The sequence below is a fragment of the Heterodontus francisci genome, chromosome 1 (assembly GCF_036365525.1).
Source record: "Heterodontus francisci isolate sHetFra1 chromosome 1, sHetFra1.hap1, whole genome shotgun sequence".
Classification (NCBI taxonomy): domain Eukaryota; kingdom Metazoa; phylum Chordata; class Chondrichthyes; order Heterodontiformes; family Heterodontidae; genus Heterodontus; species Heterodontus francisci.
The window spans coordinates 209,348,031-209,371,739 of record NC_090371.1 but is presented as its reverse complement, the minus strand read 5'-3'; the positions used below and the strand labels follow the sequence as shown (position 1 = coordinate 209,371,739).

General features: G+C 45.4%; 1 protein-coding gene across 1 annotated transcript in view; it reads left to right on the top strand.

The window, feature by feature from the left end:
* dclk2a (doublecortin-like kinase 2a) overlaps window positions 1-23,709 on the top strand; it is a 476,915-nt gene that overhangs the window by 383,093 nt on the left and 70,113 nt on the right. Inside the window, exons 9-11 of the mRNA XM_068041163.1 lie at window positions 9,705-9,762; window positions 14,220-14,339; window positions 18,689-18,835. Coding sequence (XP_067897264.1) covers window positions 9,705-9,762; window positions 14,220-14,339; window positions 18,689-18,835 — 325 coding nt within the window. The remainder of the gene's footprint in view (window positions 1-9,704; window positions 9,763-14,219; window positions 14,340-18,688; window positions 18,836-23,709) is intronic.

Here is a 23,709-nt window from a genome sequence, read left to right as displayed (position 1 = left end):
AGAATTTGAAATTTGTTTTTTGACCTGCCTGGAGATCAGAGAGGAAGACCCAGAAAAAGTGTTACCTCTCTCTGTGGAGGAATCCTGCATCTCTTGAGAAGAAACCCTGTATTTCAGAGGTGGCAGATTCCTATTGCCTCCTGTCTCTGAAGAATCCCTGCATCATGTGTGGTTCCTGTTTCCTCCTGTGTGTTAAGAAATCCTGAAATCTGAAGAAATCTTTTACTGTTTCCTGCTGCTGTAAAACCTAATACACCCCTGATGAAAGACCTATATGAAGCCTGCTGCAGTCAAATTGCCTTGAATACCTACCCATCACAGACTGTTCATCAACCTCGTCTGGAGAGACTTCGAGTGGCATCCAACTATTCGACTCTGGGACAACTCACAAAACTGAAAAACTTCCTGCCAGAACGTGACAACCTAAGTTATTTTATTCTTCCTTTCATTCCTATGAAACAGCTGTAAACCAAAAAATCCTTTTTCCCCGGTTAACCATTTTTTTTGAATGTATGTGTGTGTGCATGAGGGCTAGGGAAGTAAGGAGCTTTTCGTATATAGAGTTATCTCATTATTGGTTAAGGCTTGTTTTTTATAATAAATAGTTAATGTTATTGATTAAAGAAACCTGGTTGGTGTGCTTTATTCTGGGGGACAAATAGAGTATGTAATTGGCTGTTTTTTGGTAGCTGGGAATCTTTAACGATATACTGTGACACATGGAGAAGTGGGACTGAATTAACAGTGCATTCCTCCCGCCTCAGTCATAACACCTGGTATGACAAAATCACAAATGTGGCAATCCTGTCAAAGGCAGAGCTCCCAAGTGTATTGGCACTAATCAAACAGAGGCGACTTCAGTGGATTGGACACGTCCACAGGATGGAAGATGGCCGCATACCCCAGGACCTTCTGTATGGTGAGGTAGCCGGGGCCAGATGAGCAGTGGGGTGCCCAAAGCTCCACTTCAAGGATGCTTGCAAGCATGACATGAAGGCCCTAAATGTCGACTATTGCACCTGGGAGTCAGTAGCTGGCAAAAGAGGGGAATGGCAACACATCCTGTGGACTGGTGTGCACTACCCATGATGACCAGTTGCTACAGCAGGTTGGCAACAGGTGCCAACGTCAAAGACAACAACTCACAGCGTCACTTGGCAGTTGCACGCGCGGCACTTGTGGCAGAACCTGCCTCTCAAGGATTGGTCTTCACAGCCATCAACAAAGCTGCAGAAAAAGAAGACACCCCATCTAAATGGATTGTTTGTTCCTTGTCCGTCATCTTTTATAGATGGAAAGATGCAAACCAATTTGCTGACAGTCATGAAGTTTTTTAGAATGGGACAGAACATGCATGCTTTTATCACCCCTGTTTGCTATTGTGAAGTGCTGCATATAAAGGCCTCTCTTGCAGAGGACTGCAAGCTTGGATGTCTGACAAGACTATTTGATTTGAACCGACTCAGCAGGTCTGGCAGCATCTGTGGAGAGAGAAGCAGAGTTAATGTTTCAGGTCAGTGACAGTTCTGATGAAAGGTCACTGACCTGAAACATTAACTCTGCTTCTCTCTCCACAGATGCTGCCTGACCTGCTGAGTATTTCCAGCACTTTCTGTTTTTATTTCAGATTTCCAGTATCCGCAGTATTTTGCTTTTAATTTGTTGATTTGAACCTATATCCTTTGATTACAGATGCGGTGCTCCCAGAAGCTTCCTCTAATCCTGTTTTCAGGAGGGATACAAAGTACTAATACACAGGAAGGGTGCATCTGCAGTCTTGGATTCCCAGTGGTGAACCAAACTTGCAGTTGGAAGTTGCACTCACGGGGAGCACAGTCGAGATTTTGCAAATGTAGCTTCACCATTGGAAGTGCATGATCAAAGAATTACTTCTTGTGTGTCATTTTTAAGCAGAACTCTCTATGTATTGCCTGTAGGTTGATGGTTAGGATGTTGCCTTCATGTTCATACAGTGACACACCTGCCTGAAACTGATAAATATTTGAATGTAGCAATAATAAGTTGGAGGTTCTTGCACAATCAGAGCTTCTCATTCCATGAGTCTCTCATGCTGAGTTCACACGTAGGGCAGAATTTTAACTACCAAGGTTGGGGGAGGGGGGCAGGCTCGGGTGTGGGTTGGGAGGGGGTGGTTAAATAGTTCAAAAATGTCGGCGTGTTGGAAATCTGAGATAATCCTGCCGCTTCCGGGTGTAACCAGAGTGCATTCCGAGGCAAGCAGGAAACACCTGTGGAACTGACAGGTCAGTCATTTAAATATTCAAACAAGCAATTAATTATGCTTTTAACTCAGGATTCTAGTTTTAACAGCCAACGGACTGGTTTCCTGAGCTGTGTGGAAGTCGCCAGGGTCAACAAGGTGAGAGCACAGCAGGGAGCCATTGATAGTAAACAGTAAAACTGCATAGCTGTTGTCTTGCCTATGTGAAAGGCTTGCACTCACAGCACTTGTTCCGAGAGCCTGATTCACTGCTTTGCAGGCGATTTCCAACTTCTTGGAAGTCATTTCACTTACCTGGGATCTTACTGATTTGAACTTCCCTGCTGCCAGCCTTTACTACAGCTTGCCAGCAGCTTGTACAGCTACATCATGGACCTCTGGTGAGGAAGAAGAGGAGCAGCCACATCAACAGCACCAGCAGCAACAGGAGCAGCAACACGACCAAAAGCAGCTGCCTTCTCTGCAGCCACATGCTGCTCCACAGGACAGAGGGGACAGACATAGAGTTCCAGCTCAAAGGAGGCAATACCCCCCAGCACAGGGTGTACAGACAGAAAATCAGCCTCCTCGACGTGACAGAGCAGCAGTGCATCAGGAGGGTCAGGCTTTCAACAGCAGGTCATTGCTGACATCTACAGCCTTCTGGATCAAGTCCTCCTTGCAAGAGGATCAGGAGATCACACATTGCCAGTAGCTGTCAAGGTCACCACAGTCCTGAATTTCTTCACCTCCAGCTGCTTCCAGGGGTTTGCTGGTGGCATCTGCAGGATTTCACAATCTGCTGCCCACAGATGTTTCTCCCAGGTGACCAATGCCATGTTTGCCACCACTTATGTCCACTTTCACACTGATAAGGCCAGTCAGATACAGAGGACTCTCACATTTGCTGCAGTGGCTGGATTACCACAGGTACAGGGAGTCATTGACTGCACACAAGTAGCAAACAAGGCACCCTCAGACCAGCTTGGAGTATTTACCAATCAGAAGGGATTCCACTCCCTCTGTGTTCAGCTGGTATGTGACCACCGGAAGGTTTTCATGACTGTCTGTGCGGATATCCTGGAAGCTGCTCTGAGTCCTTCATTCTTCGACAGTCACATCTCCCACAGGTTTTCACACCCCCACACAGAGTGAGCGAGTGGCTCCTTGGAGACAAGGAGTCCCTCAGAGAACCAAGCATTAATTCCAGTGCCGCGCCCTGCCACTGATGCAGAGGAAAGGTACAAGAGCCACAGGAGCACAAGAACGATCATTGAGCAAGTCATTAGGTTGCTGAAGATGTGATTCAGGTACCTGGACCGATCTGGGGATCCCCTTCAGTGTGTAACCGAATGGTAGTGGTCTACTGTGCCTTGTACAACATCACACTGCAGAGAGAACTGGAGCTGCAGGAGGAGGAAGGTGCAAACTGCTCGGCATCAGAGGAGGAGGAGCCAGATGTGGACATGGTGCCTGCAGCCGCTTACCAGGTTGCCAGAGAAGCCCTCGACAGCCTCATACAGGCACAGTTCAGCTAATCTGAGTGCGTGAGGCCATATGGTGGTGCAAACATAAACCCTCTGGCTGCCCCAAAATAAATTATTCCCACAGTCAAAATTCCAACCGTTATATTCACACCCTTTCTTCATCTTCCAACCTGGTCATAGCATTCTCCTGAAGGATACTGCCCATTTGGAATGCAATAAAGTAGATGGTAGGAGAATGAAGAGCTCAAATAAAGTGTTTCATTGAAATAAGCATACACATAAAGACATAAACATTGTTATACACACCCAAGTTAATCCCCTTGTGCAACCAAAAAGTCTTTCTCATCCGCTCCCTATCACTTCTAAGTGATGCAACCCCTGTGGCTTCAGCAGAGCTAGAGACAGGCTGTGCATTTCCCTGCACTGACAACTGAGATGCCCGTGGCAACGTCCTCTGTGTTTTGGAGCCAGTGAGGGCCCCGCCAAAGACTGCCCCACCTGCATGTGTGCAGGGGCAAACTCAGTCATCAGGGCAGGAGGCAGCATGTGGGGCTGTGTCTGAGGGGGCTGTGATAGCACAGGATGAGAAGTGAGAACTCCTTGAGAAGAGCCCCCACTGCCATGTGCCCTTTCTCCATCTTCCCTCTCATGACCCACCTGTACTTTTCTCCTGGCCAACAGCTGGAGAGCAATTTGCTGCATTTCAGTGAGGATCTGAGCCACCAAGGTGAGGCTTTCCCCCATCCTGTGTAAAGTGGCAGACAGAGTGTTCAGGCCATTGGTCAGGGCCAGCAAGCACTCAATTGCCTGCAGCTTCTGATTCTCCATGAAGCTGGCCACACTTTCCATGGAGGTGGATGGACATCAGAGGAAATACCTGAGATATCATGGCACTCATGCTAGAGTCGGACTCTTCCAGTCTCTCTCTCAGGTTGTGCACTGCCTCTGGAAATGTTGACAGAAGCACGCACATTTCCCATTGCTGCTGCAGAAATGCCCTTTTCATGGATGACCCCCAAGGCTCAGCATCTCAGCACAGCTTGGAGTGTCCTACGCCCTCCAATGGGGACTCTCCACTGCAACCCCTGTCTCCAGCATCTGCTGCTGCTCACATCCTGCTCACATGTGCAGCTCATCATGTGACAACCTATTTCTATTATAGTACCCACCAAAGTGTGTGTATCTGTGCTGGTGGAGAGTGTGAATGAGTTGTGTCACAATGCTTCTTCAGAGTGCTCATCCTCCTCTGAGCACTCCTCGGCTTCCTCCCGCTCCCGTTCCTGTGTCACACTTGAAGGACCTTTGGAAGGCATGAATTATTGCTGACAAAGTTCTTCTTCTTTGGCCTCCTTGTCTCGAGAGACAATGGGTAAGCGTCTGGAGGTGGTCAGTGGTTTGTGGAGCAGCGCCTAGAGTGGCTATAAAGGCCAATTCTAGAGTGACAGACTCTTCCACAGGTGCTGCAGCTAAAATTGGTTGTCGGGGCTGTAACACAGTTGGCTCTCCCCTTGCGCTTCTGTCTTTTTTCCTGCCAACTGCTAAGTCTCTTTGACTTGCCACACTTTAGCCCCGCCTTTATGGCTGCCCACCATCTCTGGCGATCGCTGGCAACTGACTCCCACGACTTGTGATCAATGTCACAGGACTTCATGTCGCGTTTGCAGAAGTCTTTAAAGCGGAGATATGGACGGCCGGTGGGTCTGATACCAGTGACGAGCTCGCTGTACAATGTGTCCTTGGGGATCCTGCCATCTTCCATGCAGCTCACATGGCCAAGCCATCTCAAGCGCCGCTGGCTCAGTAGGGGGGATATGCTGGGGATGTTGGCCGCCTCAAGGACTTCTGTGTTGGAGATACGGTCCTGCCACCTGATGCCAAGGATTCTCCGGAGGCAGCAAAGATGGAATGAATTGAGACGTCGCTCTTGGCTGACATATGTTGTCCAGGCCTCGCTGCCGTAGAGCAAGGTACTGAGGACACAGCCTTGATACACTTGGACTTTTGTGTTCTGTGTCAGTGCGCCATTTTCCCACACTCTCTTGGCCAGTCTGGATATAGCAGCGGACACCTTTCCCATGCGCTTGTTGATTTCTGCATCGAGAGACAGGTTACTGGTGATAGTTGAGCCTAGGTAGGTGAACTCTTGAACCACTTTCAGAGCGTGGTCGCCGATATTGATGGATGGAGCATTTCTGACATCCTGTCCCATGATGTTCATTTTCTTGAGGCTGATGGTTAGGCCAAATTCGTTGCAGGCAGCCGCAATCCTGTCGATGAGTCTCTGCAGACACTCTTCATTGTGAGATGTTAATGCAGCATCGTCAGCAAAGAGGAGTTCCCTGATAAGGACTTTCCGTACTTTGGTCTTCACTCTTAGACGGGCGTCTAAGTTGAACAACCTGCCATCTGATCTTGTGTGGAGGAAAGTTCCTTCATCTGAAGACTTGAATGCATGTGAGAGCAGCAGGGAGAAGAAGATCCCAAACACTGTAGGTGCGAGAACACAGCCCTGTTTCACGCCACTCAGGATAGGAAAGGGGTCTGATGAGGCGCCGCTATGCCGAATTGTGCCTTTCATATTGTCATGGAATGAGATGATGATATTTAGTAGCTTTGGTGGACATCCGATCTTTTCTAGTAGTCTCAAGAGACCACGTCTGCTGACGAGGTCAAAGGCTTTGGTCAGATCAATGAAAGCAACGTAGAGGGGCATCTATTGTTCGCGGCATTTCTCCTGTAGCTGACGAAGGGAGAACAGCATGTCAATGGTCAATCGCTCGAAAGCCGCACTGTGCCTCAGTGTAGACACGCTCAGCCAGCTTCTGGAGCCTGTTTAAAATGACTCAAGCGAAGACTTTCCCCACTATGCTGAGCAGGGAGATTCCACAGTAGTTGTTGCAGTCACCGCGGTCACCCTTGTTCTTATAGAGGGTGATGATATTGGCATTGCATATGTCCTGTAGTACTGCTCTCTCATCCCAGCACAGGCAAAGCAGTTTGTGGAGTGCTGAGAGTATAGCAGGCTTTGCACTCTTGATTACTTCTGGGGTAATGCCGTCCTTCCCAGGGGCTTTTCCACTGGCTAGAGAATCAATGGCATCACTGAGTTCCGATTTTGTTGGCTGTACGTCCAGCTCATCCATGACTGGCAGAGACTGGGCTGCATTGAGGGCAGTCTCAGTGACAACATTTTACCTGGAGTACAGTTCTAGGTAGTGCTCCACCCAGAGGTCCATTTGCTTGTGTTGGTCAGTGATTGTGTCCCTTGATTTTGATTTGAGCGGGGGTGGGGGGGGGGTGCAATCTTCTTGATGGTTGGCCCAAAAGCTCTCTTAATGCCATCATACATTCCTCTGCTGTTTCCGGTGTTGGAGGCCAGCTAAATATGACTGCATAGGTGTTGCCAGTAGTCATTTGTGCAGCGCTTCTGGCTGCTTTAAGTGCTACGGATGTTAACTCGCTGGGGGCTTTCTTGTAGTTCAACAGTGCAAAGCGCTTAGTGGCTATGACAGGTTCCAGCTCTTCAAAGTGAGATTGAAACTAGTCTGCATTCTGCTTCACACATTTGCCATAGGTGGTCACTACTGAGTCATTGATGGCGCCTCTGATGTGGGCCCACTTGGTCTCTGCATCCCCTGTAGGAGTGTTTTGAAGGGCTTTTTCAAGTGAATTTAGAAACTTATGTAACAGCTGTGGATAAGAAATTCTGCTCGTGTTGATGCGCAGGTGGCCCTTCTGCTTGGAGTGATGCAGCTTCTTTGGTTTGCACACCAGGGAGTGGTCGGTGTCGCAGTCCGCACTGTGGAAGCTGTGTGTGGTTTAAAGAAGCTCGCCTTGTGACGATGAGGTCCAGCTGGTGCCAATGATGTGATCTTGAGTGCCTCCAAGAAACCTGGTGACAGGGTTTAGTATGAAAGAATGAGTTGGTGATGCAGAGGTTGCATAGTACATAGTCATACAGCACTGAAACAGGCCCTTCGGCCCACCGAGTCTGTGCTGACCAACAACCACCCATTTATACTACATTATCCTACATTAATCCCATATTCCCTACCACATCCCCACTATTCTCCTACCACTTACTACATTAGGGGCAATTTACAATGGCCAATTTACCTATCAACCTGCAAGTCTTTGGCTGTGGGAGAAAACCGGAGCACCCATGCGATCACAGTGAGAACTTGCAAACTCCGCACAAGCAGTACCTAGAAGCGAACCCGGGTCGCTGGAGTTATGAGGCTGCAGTGTTAACCACTGCGCCACCCATAGGTTATGATAGGTACACAACTCAAGCAGTCTCTGTCCATTCTCATTCATCCTTCCAATGCCATAGCGCCCAAGGCAGGAGGGCCATGAGTCATGGTCGGCCCCAACCCTGGCATTAAAGTCCCCCAGCAGGAACAGGTGTTCGGTGTTGGGGATGCTACTAATGATATTATAGAGTTCCTCGTAGAACTGGTCTTGAGCTTCAGGTGGGGAGCAGAGTGTTGGAGCATAGATGCTGAGTAGGTGTACTAGACCAGAGGCGGTGAGCAGTCGGATGGACTGCTTATTATTATTTGCATATCGTGACATTTCAGTTAGTGGTGAGATTAATTCAGCATGAGTGAGTGTTGTGTGCCAAGTGGCAGTGTGATATCTAATGCTGTTGCCAGGTATGTGGGAGACCCCCACCTCTCCATTGTCTACTCCTATGGTCTGTGCCACTCTGTCAATCTCTAACTCCGCCACCTCTGCAGCTCTCAATGTGGCTACGACTGTAGCTCCACCCCCAGTTCTCTGCCTTTCCCTGGAGTTGTGCGCTGTCTTCTCCTGCAATGAGAGAAAGCAGAGAATCATGTGTGAGAAGTAGAACGTGTGGAGAGGATGAAATGATACCATTTGTGTAGGGTGACTGAGAGGGATGGGTGTGATTTGTCAATAAGATGAGGGTGAGTGTGAGTGTTGGCTGTTCAGATGGAGGGAGGAATGCGTGGAGCTGCAAGTTGTGTTGATCTGAGGAATGCTGTGCTGGAGAATGCTGGGGAAGTCAGAGAATGGGGCTGGCACCTGCAAGTGTTACACCACTCACCTTTCTTGCCTTTATTAGGTTATTAAACCTCATGCAGCACACATCCAGCTGTGAGGAACAACACTCCCACTGCTCACTGTTTCTGATACCTCCAGCCACACCTGTTTGGTTTGGGTGACTGGCCTCTTCCTCCCATTCAGAGGAAACAGCTCTTCTGTTCTGGCCCTGTCCAGCATCAGCTTCAGGGAAGAGTCAGAGAACCGGAGGGAGGAGGGGGGTGGTGGGGGGGGTAAGGGGCAGCCTTCCCATGTCTTCCTGCTGTCATTCTTCTTCCTGCAGCCTTCACAAAGAATGCAGGATGCAGCCATTCTGACCCCTGCCAGGGTCCCTTTAAATAGAGATCCTTCCTTTGACAGAGTGCAGGTCCACATCACGGCCACACTCTGCCATTGGCCGGGAGACCTGGAAGTGGGATGCTAATGCCATGGCTGAGTTAAACAGCCATGGCAAAGCCCACTGCTAAAACAAATGGGTTCCTGACATGCAGCCAGCCTCCCCACTGTGAGCGGACCGGTCGAAATAAAATTTCGCCCACGATGTCTATTAATACTAGAAGGTGTGAAAAGTCGGAAAACTAATTATCTATCTTCACAGCTAAAAAAAACAGTATGTCTTTGGGTAAATAGAATCACAGGGCATTGGATTGTGTAGTTTCCACAAATGTGCTTTTATGAAAACCCTCCTGTAAAGTTATACAATTCCCCTGTTGGTTGGCAATGGACCAGATCAGAACCCAAAATGCTAACATGAAAAAATTTGACTGTGTTGGTTCCTCAGCTGAAAATAATAATATGAATATAGTGCTTGGTGGGGGAGGGGGTGAGATATCACTTTGAAAGAGAAAAACTATTTCAAAATATTTTTGGAGAGTGAAAATTATATTGGTACCATTAAGAAGTTACTTATTTATCTGTATTTTGCTTAGATCCAGTGGCAAGGAGTATGCACTAAAAATAATCGACAAGGCCAAGTGCAGTGGTAAGGTAAGAAGATTTCTGTCTGTTGTTTATCTGTGATATTCGGCTAAGCTCTGGAATGTGTGATTGATGTTCCTCATGCAGTAACACAAGTGGCGATAAGCATGGAATCGGCACTATTTGGTACCTCAGTGTACAGAAGGTAGATGGGGTACTGAACAATGTGTCTCCTGGAATATGTTTGATCACCTTAGAGGGTCTTAGAGGAATTTCATACATTTTCCCCCGAAATTGGCCGAGTTTTTTTCTGAGTTTTTTTGCCTTTCCTCCAGGCTTAGTGGTGGGTCGAGAAGTGATGAGTGTCATGGTGTTAATCATTGTAGTATAAGGGTTTGAAAGGGTTAACACCCTGTGAGTAACACCTCCCACTATGATGTTGTAAGAGATGACATGTGAAGGAGATGTGAGGAGAAGAAGAAGAAGCCTCGTGACCATCAGAGGAGTTAGACATGTTTAAGTAAAATGTATATAATTGCTGAAATGTAATAAACAGTTATGGTTCAACTTTACTGAAGTCCCAGAAATCCCTGTGAGCCAGACTAAACCTTTCATACAACAACCATGATGGCATGGGACAGGCTCCATGGATCAGCTGGTCTATCCCTGTCTGTCATTTTTGTATATTCACACGCTCACATTGTTCTGTCTGATAATGCATCCAGATGGAAGTCAAAGAAAACGAGAGACTAGTTGGTTTTATCCAGAAATCAATGATTATCGTTTCCCAGTTGTTTCTCATTCCAGTTGAAATCAAGACATCATTGATTGAATTTATTCTGATGGCCGTTATTTAATTATTTTGTTCCTAAACAATCCAGAGGTGATCAATAATATCGATCACAAGTATAAAGGGAACGAACTACCGGCAAAGAGTAGAGAAGTTTGAGTTTTTCATTCTGGAACGTATATCACACTGTATAAAGCACAAACTATTGCAGATGAGGTAAACGATGGCTGGGAATTTCCTCTGAGTTTCTCCTGCTTTGCCACCATTTCTTCATCCGAATAATGAATAAACCTCATACAAATGGAGCCTTTGCCACATTTCCGGTCAAGTTACAATAGCTGGACCAGCTCCAAGCAAAGTCACAGCTATAGATTCTGACTTCAAAATAAGTCCGGAAAGTAGGGCCAGAGGATATAATTTGAGATTAGTGAAAAGCAAATGTCCTGAATTGTCTCCTTTTGTGCAGTAAAACTTGTGATTTTATATCAGAAAGCGCCTTTTTACTCAAAGAATGATTAATATTTTGATTGCTGAAAACTAGAAGCGGAAACACTGATTTTGTTCAGAGGCAGGGTTTGTGTGCAATGAGAGGGGATGGTCGATTATTGGCAAATGTTTGTTAAAAATCCATCAATACTTATAAAAACACCTGAAAAGAAATGGGAAGGTGGGGATTTTCTAGAACTTACCCTTGTTTCGAAGCTTTGAATTTAAAGTCTCCATTGCAGCAGTAGTGAAGCATTCATCTAAAATTTAGATGCTACAATCTATCTTCACCTCACAAAAACTGGCTGGAGCATGAGGGACAAAGGTTTTACCTACAACCATGAAGTCAGTTTGTGATGAAAATGTAAGTATTGATTTTATGAAATCATACTTCTGATGCCTTACCCACTGGGAGTGTATATCGCAAATTCAGATATACACTTACGACAATTTTATGCACATATATTAATTGTACCATTGTGCCATCTGCATGGGCAGTGTATCTCAGCAGTGCATACTGTTTACAAAAGCAAAATACTGTGGATACTGCAGATGCTGGAAATCGGAAATAAAAACAGAAAATGCTGGAATTAATTAGCAGGTCGGGCAGTATCTGTAGAGAGAGAAACAGAGTTAACATTTCAGCTGAATGATTTTTCATCAGAACTGGAAAAAGTTAGAGATTTAACAGATTTTAAGTAGAGAGACAAGGAAAGTAGGGAGAAGGGAATAGAACAAAATGGAAGGTCCCTGTTAGGGTGAAAAGCAGGAGATTAAATAACAAAAGGGATGATGGAAGGCTAAAAGATGTAGTAATGCAGCAAGAAACAAAAGATGGGTCTAGAGGAGCTGAAACTGACCAGAGCAGAATCATTACTAGCACCTGCTACCTGAAAAAAATGGTCATGATCCGAAATTTTTTAATCTGTACTGAGTCCAGAACTTTGTAACGTGCCTAATCGAAAGATGGGGTGCTGTTTCTTGAACTTCTGTTGAGCTTCATTAGAACAGTGTGGTAGTTCGAAGACAGAGAGGTCGGAACGGGAGTGGGGCTGAAAATTAAAATGACAAGCGACTGGAAGCTCGGGGTCATGCTTGCAGACTAAATGGAGGTGTCTGACAAAGCGATCAACCAATCTGTGTTTGGTCTCCCCACTGTAGAGGAGACTGCATCATGAGCAGCGAATACAGTTTACTAAATTGAAAGAAGTAAAATAAATTGCTGTTTCACCTGGAAGGAGTGTTTGGAGCCCTGGACAGTGGGAAGGGAAGGGATAAAAGTGCAAGTTTAGCATTGCCTATACCTGCAAAGGAAGGTGTTGTGAGAAGGGGAAGGGGTGTTGGGGGTGATTGAAGAGTGAGGATGAGGGGAATGTTATTGTGGTTTTGCAAGCTAGGGAGGGGAAGAAGTGCAGGACATGGTCAAGGGTCCTGTCAATCATGGTTCAGAAAAAAGGAAAGCATTCTGGAAGCACTACTATGGTAGGTAGTATCATCAGGACAGATATGCCAGACACGGCGAAACTGGATGAATAGAATAGAGTCCTTACAGGAAGCAGGGTGGGAGGAAGCTGTGAGAGTCGGTGGACTTATAGTAGATATTGGTTGACAACCAAGCACTAAAAATGGAGATAGAGAAATTGAGGAAGGGAAGAGTTAGAGATGAACGATTTGAAGCTGAGGGTAGGGTGGAAATTGCAAGCAAAGTTGATTATGTTTTCCAGTTTAGGGCAAGAACAGGAAGTGGCATTAATACAGTCGTCAACGTACCGGAAAAAGTACCAGAGTTGGGCTGAAACAAACTCTGTGATGCTGGTGATATCTGAACTGCACGAGACCAGTTTGATGTGAAATCATGCATGAATTCTTATCGGGGAACATGTTGGGCTTGGATAGAAGTTTTCAGTAGGAGGCTGAACAGAGACAGTGACAGATAGTGAAGAAAGTGGGACATTTCTGAGCAGAGTGCAGTGTCATTTTGGGCTCAGATGGAGGCTGGCCTATCCTTAATGGTTATTTGAAATATAGCTTGGTGACAATGGGTCCAATCTTCCCGGTCCTGCAGAGAAGAGTTGGAGGCCAGTTGGGAGTAAAATTAGAAAATAGCGTATCAGGATGCATTCCTGTCTCTGAGCGATCTTGCCAGAAGTGGAGTCAACGTGGCAGTATCTACCCCCCAGCAGTGACCTGTAGCCAATTAGCCCAGCTTAGAGGCCAATTAAGGGCAAGATGCTGCTGCCGCTGGGGTCTTCCTGATGTCATACAGGCCCCCCGCTGAGAACAGAGTCTGACAGGTTCCTGGAAGTGGCCTCCCAATGGAGGGGCCATTGACACCTCCTCTCAATCCCCCCATCACGAAGCTGCAGGGATCAGAGGGCCACAGTCACGGCCACAAGCAGTCCTGTGGCAAGGACCCCTTCCACAATGATGGCCTGATAGCTGTAGTCATTCTTTGTTTTTAATTTTGCAGAGGTCTTCAGAGAGCCCGTCCATCATGAGGCGCCCTCGCTGTCCCATACATACATCAGCAGCACCCACCTCTCCCTGTGGGGCTGTCGACTGTCCACAGCTTTGAGCCCTCTCATTGGGCTTCCTGCCTCGGGAACCCATCCGCCGTCCTTAATTGGATGAACACAGAGGTGGCCTCTTAATTGGGCGGCCAGCCGACATTATCAGGGTCAGAACCCGCTCTTGGTCCTGATGGCAGAATAATTTCAGAGATTGTAAGGTTTGCCCAATTTGTAACTAGTTATTTTCAGGAGTCAGCAGTGAGAATGAACAAATAGTTCTGATTATGACTTTATTAGACTGGTCCTTTCAAAGCATCTTGACTCCTTAGTTTATTGTTTGCTTCCAATTTATTTCGACTTATGAATGTCCAGACTCGTGATGGCGTTTGATTCATGTGTGCCAGGCTCCATTCAGTACCTCAACCAAGTAGCCTGTCTTCACCTGTGAGCCAAGACAGTGAGAGTGAGCAGGTCTAGTGTGCAGGTAGAAGGAAAGGAGTTACAGCAAAACAGAGCAACTTGGAATCCAAGGACCATTCAAATATTCTGAACAGATTAGATCGATTTTTCTCATTGCCAGTTGTGGATGGATGTAATATTAGGGAAAAGGAGCTTGACCTTGATGTGAATTGGATGTAGAGCCTTGCTGCTTTCTCCTAAATGAAGCTTGGTTGCTATTGTTTTGAATTAAGACCACTTTGTTGCAGTAGGTGAGATTTCTACTATGCTTTGATTTTTAGGAGCACTTGATTGAGAATGAGGTGGCGGTGCTGCGGAAGGTTAAACATCCCAATATCATCATGTTAATCGAAGAGGTAGACACACCAACAGAACTCTACCTGGTAATGGAGTTAGTCAAGGTAAGAGGGCCTGCTGAGATTGGAAACTTGTCTGTTGAGGAAAAAATAGAATTCTGTTCACTCATTAAGAGCTTTGATAACAGGCAGGCTTTCCTGTCCCAACATGCAGGCTGTGAATTTGGTGCAATGCAAGCCTTACCTCTTCCCTTAAATAGGAACAGACAACCCTGCTATATTTGCAAGGAATGACCCTGGCTAGATATGCATAGTTAGTGTCCAAGCCAGCGCTAAAATGAAGACCAGGGAGAACTTGGTTTTGGCCAGTTTTCAGACACAAGATTGGTGACACATTTGGTACCTGCACCAGAAGCCAAGGCCCATCCCAAATAGGACCTTGGGCCTCATCTCTTGCGAGCTACAGATGTCAATCGCTTGAGACCAATTGGGACTGGTTGTGATGCCAGCAGTTATCCTTAGAGAGGGGACAAGCACAGGCTGTCAGCAGCCTACAGTTTTACTGTGGAACAAGGAATAACTATTTCTCCTCCTTCAAGGTAAGCTAAAATTACCATTTTGTTGGCATTCTCCAGCAGCTCCTTTATCACTGGTTAGGCTGCAGAAGTACCTGATAAAGTGAGGGGAGTTTACACGGCATTTGATCCACTCAGTGGTATTGAATTTCGGAGTAGGTTTGTGAAACAGGCGTTAGACCCCTCATTATCAAAGGGACTCAGGTCTGCCTTAGTATCACCCGACTTAATATGACCTCAGACATACTTTCAACATCATTTGGGTACGGAAATAGCCTCACTAAATTGGTGTTTTTTATGCATTTTACACACAATGGGATCTAATTTCAACACCCCTTTCCCACCTCCTTCTAATTCCCAACTCCTTCAAATAACCAGGCACAGACGATTGCTGTAAAAGGAAGGAATCATGATTGTTGTCTGGGAAGTAAACATTGACCTGTATGATCCAGTTGCTTCTTGCGTGGGCATAGATTCAATGGAGCCCTTTATTGTTTCTAAAGGCTATTGTATCATGTATATGGGGTCGGATGTACAATTGAGTGTTGATGATGCGCATATCACATGATATCATTTGGTAGGAGCTGGAGGCATAAAAGCTCATTGCTGTGGTCACTCCCCATTAAAGAAAAAAGAACAAAGAACAGTACAGCACAGGAACAGGCCATTCACCCCTCCAAGCCTGCACCGATCTTGATGCCTGTCTAAACTAAAATCTTCTGCACTTCCGGGGTCCGTATCCCTCTATTCCCATCCTATTCATGTATTTGTCAAGATGCCTCTTAAATGTCGCTATCGTACCTGCTTCCACCACCTCCCCCGGCAGCAAGTTCCAGGCACTCAGCACCCTCTGTGTAAAAAACTTACCTTGCACATCCCCTCTAAACTTTGCCCCTCGCACCTTAAACCTATGTCCCCAAGTAACTGACTCTTCCATCCACTCTGTCCATGCCACTCATAACTTTGTAAACCTCTATCATGTTGCCCCTCCACCTCCATCATTCCAGTGAAAACAATCCGAGTTTATCCAACCTCTACTCATAGCTAATACCCTCCAGACCAGGCAACATCCTGGTAAACCTCTTCTGTACCCTCTCCAAAGCCTCAACATCCTTCTGGTAGTGTGGCAACCAGAATTATATGCAATATTCTAAGTGTGGCCTAACTAAGGTTCTGTACAGCTGCACCATGGCTTGCCAATTTTTATGCTCTATGCCCCGACCGATGAAGGCAAGCATGCCGTATGCCTTCTTGACTACGTTATCCACCTGCGTTGCCACTTTCAGTGACCTGTGGACCTGTACGCCCAGATCTCTCTGCCTGTCAATACTCCTAAGGGTTCTGCCATTTACTGTATACCTCCCACCTGCATTATACCTTCCAAAATGCATTACCTCACATTTGTCCGGATTAAACTCCATCTGCCATTTCTCCGCCCAAGTCTCCAACCGATCTATATCCTGCTGTATCCTCTGACAATCCTCATCACTATCCGCAACTCCACCAACCTTTGTGTCGTCCACAAACTTACTAATCAGACCAGCTACATTTTCCTCCAAATCATTTATATATACTACAAACAGCAAAGCATTGTCTGAAGATTTGATTCCAGCAGACAGCACACCTCAGTCCCAGCCTCCCTGGTGAATCAGAACCAGCAAAGACATTCCCAAATAGGTGTAGCTTTATCTATACACTTGCCCACCTACTTGCATGGGTAAGGCTGGATACCAGCAATCCATCCGTGGTGCAAGCGAACCTGCCTCAGATCCATCCTTTTCTTCCACTTAAAAAAAAAACTCAAATAGACAGAAACACTCAACCCAATGCCCATTTTCAGAATTTAGGTTGCAGCAATAAAAAATCCAGCAGTACAGCTTTAATTACCGAACACCTGAAAGCCTGAAAACATGTCTACCTTTTTTTGTCTGTTTTATCCAAGTAAACTGAGTATGCAACACATTACCAGTGAGAGCATTGGAAAGTCTTGCTTTTAGGAAACTACTCTTCATTTATACGCGATTCACAGCCTTGATGGAATTCTCATACATTTTGTACAAGAGTATTATGGCCGTCTCGAAAATTCACCCTCTACTCACTGGCTCTATAATTGTGAGACTCTGGTTCTGACCCAGAGCTCCACTGTATTAGAATGCAGTATGGAAAATAAGGCATGGATGTCAGTCCATCATGATTTTCTCAGTTTTGGAGCGATTATGTCACTATCTTGGGACAGAGATCACATTGTATAAAATGAAAGTGGAACTTCAGCATGGTCAATGTAATCAATCCCCTGGACTGGTATTGATTGGAGAGGAATTTTCCATATTTTCCCCCTCCTTATTGGCCCCAGGGTTTTTACCTGTTTTTTTGCCTCACCTATGTCCTTTGTCATGGACCATGTAACAATTTTACTTCTGAACAAGGAACAGCACCAAAAGATTAATTTCCAAAAATTAAATACTGTATTTTGCTTTGTGATTTTTTTTGTTTTTAAATTTGGAACCACAAAGCCTGCATATGAAACTCTGAAAATATTTTTTTAAATGTCACTACTCCATACTGAAAATCATTATGTACTTCAGGGCTGTTTATTGGAAAATTGAGGTGAAAATGTAATTGTATCCATCAATCAAAAGCCATCAGTAACAATATATCTGCAATCAAACAGTACCTGAGGGAATATCACCTCTGTTAACTAACTACAATTGCATATATCTCATTAAAGATGTCTATTAAAAGTTATAAATATGACAGTTGTATGTATGTTGGAATTTCAAGTGTGTAGCCCTCAGGATCTAGTACTTATATGTTCAATTATATGCTTAGATTTTTCTTGCTAACCTCAAATTCTCTCACAGAATGCCCAGGGCAGAATGTAAAGACATTATTCTGGTGTTGCATAGTAATGAAAATGAACATCAGCCTCTTGAATAAGATATTTATTTTCGTACCTCTTTTATTGATGAATGAAACAAGTCTTGTGTACCTTTTTGACTGCTAAGAGAAAAGGACATTTGAAAAATATTTTGACTGGGTGCATGGAAAAGGTAGGTAGCGTGTATTCACTGGGTAAGTCCTGAGTTGTGCAGATCCGGTGCTGACCCCACCTATATTCGATAGAGTTAGGGGAATGTCTTGGGGTGAGATTCAACATGGACGGGGTTGAGAAACAAGTGGTATTGCATCAGTAGCTAGTTATATGTCAATCAATGTTCAGTTTCATTGACGTCAATATCAGCCCTGTCCTATAATGGGTAGCAAGAGCGATTCCATCTGTTTTTTGTCCCACCCATGCCTAATTTCACTCCCTCTCACTTTATGTGGCCCCTGTGGTTGTTTGCACATGAAAGGCACATTTAGGGCACCCACTTATCCCACGGAGCTGTGTGGAGAGACCATCCCCTGAAAAGAAGGTTTTAGCTGTCCGCTGGCCTAGGGGTCAAAATAATTCTACCTTTGAAAAAAATCTCAAGGAATGCAGGCCTCAGGCCCCAAAGTGGACCTCACAGCTGCCATTCCTGAGGACTGTATGCCGCTTCGTTCTGGGCTTAGCGATCACCTGCCCAACATCTCCCAGGCCAGGATCATGGGTGTTCTTGACCCTGGGATTCCCTTCCCCTGGTCCCACCCGTTATGCGATTGCTATGGTTAGGTAGAGGCTCCACCCCTTAGAATAACAAGCACAAATTCCCTTGCAAAGCCAAGACTCAGCACATCTGGTTCCCAGTCTAAATTCTGACCCTTCCTCTGCACTCTTGCTGAACTTACATTGTTGGATTCTCAGCCCCAAAGAGTCTGTTACACCATTCCTTGTTATGGTACATAGCTCATATATATCTTGTCAGTTTGTTAATATCCCTTTCACTTTCCTGGCAGGGCGGAGATCTGTTTGATGCCATTACATCATCAACTAAGTACACAGAACGGGATGCCAGTGCAATGGTGTACAACCTGGTTTCTGCACTCAAATATCTGCACAGCCTCAACATTGTGCACAGGGACATTAAGCCGGAGAACTTGTTGGTATGTTATTAGTCCTGGAGGAATATACGGCAGATGATTTTATTCCTGTAGGGTATGTGTGTCTAGTGAGCAACAAAATGTCACTTCTCATTTCATCTGTATTGGATGCAGTGTGCAAAGTATGGCTGGTATATATAAAGACAATTATGACTCGTTTAACAAAAAAGTGAGTGGGAAACACTAAAATCAATTTTTTTCAACAAAACTATTGACTTGATATTGTCAGCACTGAAGATAGGAAACAATGGGGACAATTTTAATATTTGTTGCAAAACTGCCAGTTGGCCACAGAGTATTCTTGGCTCCTCTCCCCTGCTTTGTTGCTTCAGCTGAGACCTGAGCCTCAGTTGAATGGATCCAGCGAGCTGCGTGCACCAAACCAGTAGCCGGCTACTACATGGGATCCGGATTACAGTTTGGGCCTTGGGAGAAGGGAAGTGACCCGAGTGGTGGGGCAGAGGGTGGGCATGAATAGGCTGGCAATCCTGCTGTTTCTGATCAACAAAAGTAAAAGCTGAAAATAGCTTAAGTGTAGGGCTGCCATTTGTCCAGTTTTATCCTGGATAGCCCGGTTTTCAGCTGGTCTGTCCCCTGTCAGCTTCCAGATGCCATTATGTCCGGTATTTTTATTTTAGGGTCACTAACAATGCAGACGGTAGCTGCCCTGAACAGGATCATCCCTGTGCCTCACACTGAAACACTGGCAGGGGCCTGTGCATGTCCTTTCCCAGAGAGAGAACTTTGAGTCCCTCGTCACTCGAGGTAGTGAGTTCCTGGAGTGGCCCCTGTGGCGACGTTAATAGAGTGGGAGACGGGTCAGAAGTCCTGGGATTGTGACTGCCAGTGCTACCTGAGCCTGTGAATGGTCTAATCAAACAACAGGATCACTCAGCTTCTCCATTGGTAAAACAAATGCATCCTTTCTTCCCTGAATTTAAAGAAGCAACCCATAGGAACTGATAGACTATTAATAAAAATCATGACTGTACTAACATAGTTCCTCATTTCAGGTTTGCAGAATTTGACTGCATTTAGAATACAAGAAATAATATTCTGAATAAAATGATACTGGGAACTTTGCAACCGTACGGCACCTCCAAGGGGATGTCCAGTCCCCACGAGCCCCTTAAAAAAAACCCAAACATAGTGTTACGACCAGGTGAGAAAGAGGTATAGGGTTCCCTTTCAGCCTTCACCTGGTCTTATCGTAACAGGTTTTAACTTTAACTACACCATGTTTTTAGCTCTCCCTTGGTGAATCTTTGTTCACCGCTTTCCAATTATAAAGCAAAGAAACCAGCACAGACAGGCTTTCTTAGGTTTAAAGAAGAAAAGTTGAAATTTATTAAACCTAAACTTAAACTCTAATTAGGTTAACGCCCAAGGATATATGACATGCCCCACGCTAGCGATACGCGATATACATATGCAAAAAGAGACAGAAAAGAGAAGAAAAATAAAGTAGAAAAGTTTGAGGCAGTATCTGAAGAGTTGTTGTTACGGTTCTTTGAGCTCACTGTAGAGTCCTTGATTGTAGGTGGATCTTGCTTTTTGTTGGGGCCCAGTATTCTTCTTAAACTTTGTTCGATGTAGGAGACTTTTCTCTCTTGAGGTTCACGTGTCTTCTGTGGGTCCAGAGGCTTGTGAGAAAGAGATGGGAGCAGACAGGAGTGAGATCTTCTCAGTCCAGGAGCAAGCAGACTTTCTCTCTGAGTTCAAACTGTTTGTGCAACTCAGAAAATAAAAGGTTGCCAGCAGGTTAGTCATGTGGCTAACTGGTCTGACCACGTCTTGGATTACAGCAGTCTTTGGAATGCTCCTCTTACACACAATACCTGGTGATCAAGGTCCATTGTGGGTTGGATGTGTCAGGGAATAGTCCTTTGTCCTTCCAATCACCTTCTCTTAATATGCAAATGTCTTTTCCAGCCACTGCTGATCTGTTTAATAAGTCCATTCTTCACTCCAGGGACAGTTTAAAATCAAGGTTTATGACAATATTAATGTGTCTCATTCTTGGCAGGTGGGGGCCTAGCATGACAATAGAAAATCACAACACTCATTGAATTATACCCCAATACTGCAAACTTCTAAAACTTTAAAGGGGCCATTTATTTATGATTAGTCAGTGGTTGGATTTATATATTTTTTTTTAATTTTAATTATCCAGGCTCGCACCGGCCCACTTCGAACCCCTGTTTATGATTGGGAGAGAGCACTGAGTAATTAGGGTGGCCATTCATCCAGTTTTATACTGGACGTTCAGTTTTCAGCTGATCTGGTGTCCAGTATTCTTGAGCTACGTCAGTGGCCAGCCTACTTAAGTGTTTCCTTTAAGGATCACGGCTCAGAGCTGGTACAAATGGGCAGAGCATATGCGATACTCATTTGTACTTTAAAATTGCAACCTGAATCCTATGCATGTCATATGACCCTAATTTTCATATTACAAGTTGCTTTTTTTCCAAAAGTATACTTTATTCATAAAAATCTTTTAAAAATACATTGCAAAACAGTTCAAACTTGACATCTTAGAAAGTGCAATAGAGATCAGATTCTTTCGATACAGAACGCGAGTTTCCTCACAACTCTTGCCATTCCATTTTTACATGCAATGAACATTTGCATTACACAGCAAAAACATATTTTGGTGCATACAGCCCGAGGGGCTTTACACAGGTTCCAGACCCTTGGTTCACTATGGCGGGAGTGAACACAGTGGTCTTTCCTCATTGAGCCTTTGCAGCGGCTGCCCCAAGTTTTAGTGCGTCCCTCCACATGTAGTCCTGGACCTTGGAATGTGCTAGTCTGCAACACTCGGTCGTGGACAACTCTTTGCACTGGACGACCAGCAGGTTTCGGGCAGACCAAAAGAGTGCTTTCGCCGAGTTGATGGTCCTCCAGTAGCAGTTGATTAAGTTGCTTCCTGCCTGAAACAGGCAAGTGTCCCATTTGCCCTCTAAAGGCTCCTACCCAGATGGCGGCAGTGATAAGTGACCTGACACCATTTTCAGGCCACTCTTGCCCCACTTACACCAGACAGTCGCAGTTAAAATCAGCCCCAATTTATCCACACACTGCCCAGTTCTGTGTGTATCTGGTCACAGTGATTCAGTCATTGTATGTTTTTCATATGACAGTGAAATGCTTTGGGACTTCCTGAGGACATGAAATACATTATGTAAATGAAATTCTTTCTTTCTTACCTGTTCCTTTGTGTATTACTGTACATTTGTCAATTTTAAAATCCATCTGCCATATCTCAACCCTTCCACATAATTGGCCCAGTTCTGCTCAGTACTTGCCCCCAGAGCTTTGTGTCATCAGAAAATATAATAATAATGTTACAGATGCTTTGTTCTATATCCTTCATGAATATTACAAACAGCAGCGGTCCCAGACATGAGCTCTGCAGAACTTTGCTGGTCATTTTTCCTCAGGCAGAGCATTTTCCATTTACCACCACTCCCTGCCAAGTGATGTCCTCAACCCATCTAGACAATTTGTCAATTTATATGCCAGCTTTAAGCTTCCTTACTAGCTTCATTTGAGAAACTTTGTCATTTGCCTTTTGAGAGTCCAAGTACATTAATCTGCTGAATTACCACTTGTCCACTCAAGGCACTCCAATAGTAAGGCGTGTCCTATTATTTCTAAAACTATGCCAACTAGTCTCTATGAGACCTGTGTTCTTTAAATGCTCAGTTATAGCATCTCTTGTAATGCCTGCAAGATGGCTCCTGGGCAATCAGCTCCCTAGGGAGCCATGTTTATCTGTGGCCATCTGCTGCCATCTGTTGCTCTTTCTCCCCCATATCCTCTCTTCTACTATTTAACTTTCCTTGCTTCTAACAGTGGGGGTATTTTAGCCCAAACTTCAAGTTAACTGTTAGTTTAAACATCCTCTATTTGTTAGTTCAAACCCCATCCCCTGATCTTAACTTGTGAGCTCTGATAAAGATCTGGAAAAGACCTGGACCTGGATTTTCTCTCAAATCTGGCTTCAAATTCCTGCCTTCTCTGAACATCAAAACCATGAGCAGGATTTTCAGCCCCCACCGGGGTCGGGAACGGAGGCGGGTGGGTGTTAAAAATAGCACCACTGGCCAGCATGCCAATTTCCTGGCTCCATCTGCCCCTGGGACATTTTCCTCGGCTGATATGCGGGGGGGGGGGGGGGGGGGGGGGACAGCCAATTCAGTTTGTTAAGGGCCACTTAAGCCCAATTGAAGTAGGCCATCTGGGATTTTCCAGTCAACCTCCAGGTTCCCAGCAGCAGACCAGGGGCCAGCGCTCCAGGCAGGCTTAGAGGTCTTCCCTGCCTGCCTGGGTGCAGCAATATCAATAGGATGCCCTGTAGAGGGGCCCCCCTCACAACAATGGTATGGCTGCAAAGGCCATTTTTTATTTAAACTTTGAAAAGTTTGGAGAGAGTGCCTCCATTTTGAAGCACCCACTCCCTCACTTTTCTGCCATGGCATCCTGCTGCAGCTTTCAAACTGTAAGGCCTCTGATTGACCCTCCAGCTTCGAGAGCCTGCCCCCCCACCCTTATTTGGACAGTGAACGTGGCCTCTGGCCATTAATTAGACATTTCACAGAAAATCACATTGAGTGATTGTTTTCAAACACAGTGTGGGCTTCTGACCCCCATTTAAGCCTGGCGGCAGGGTTCGAAAGTCCGCGCGGAAAATTCTGCCCCACGTTTCTGCGCTGGACTACATTGGCATAAACAGTAAAACTCTTCTCTGTCTATAATCTGCTGCTTTTATCTGTGAGCTGTGGAAAAGATCTGGAAAAATCAGATCAAGATTTTCTCTCAAGCTTAGCTGAAAATTCCTGGACTTCTCTCAACAACAAGAAGACACTTCTGCC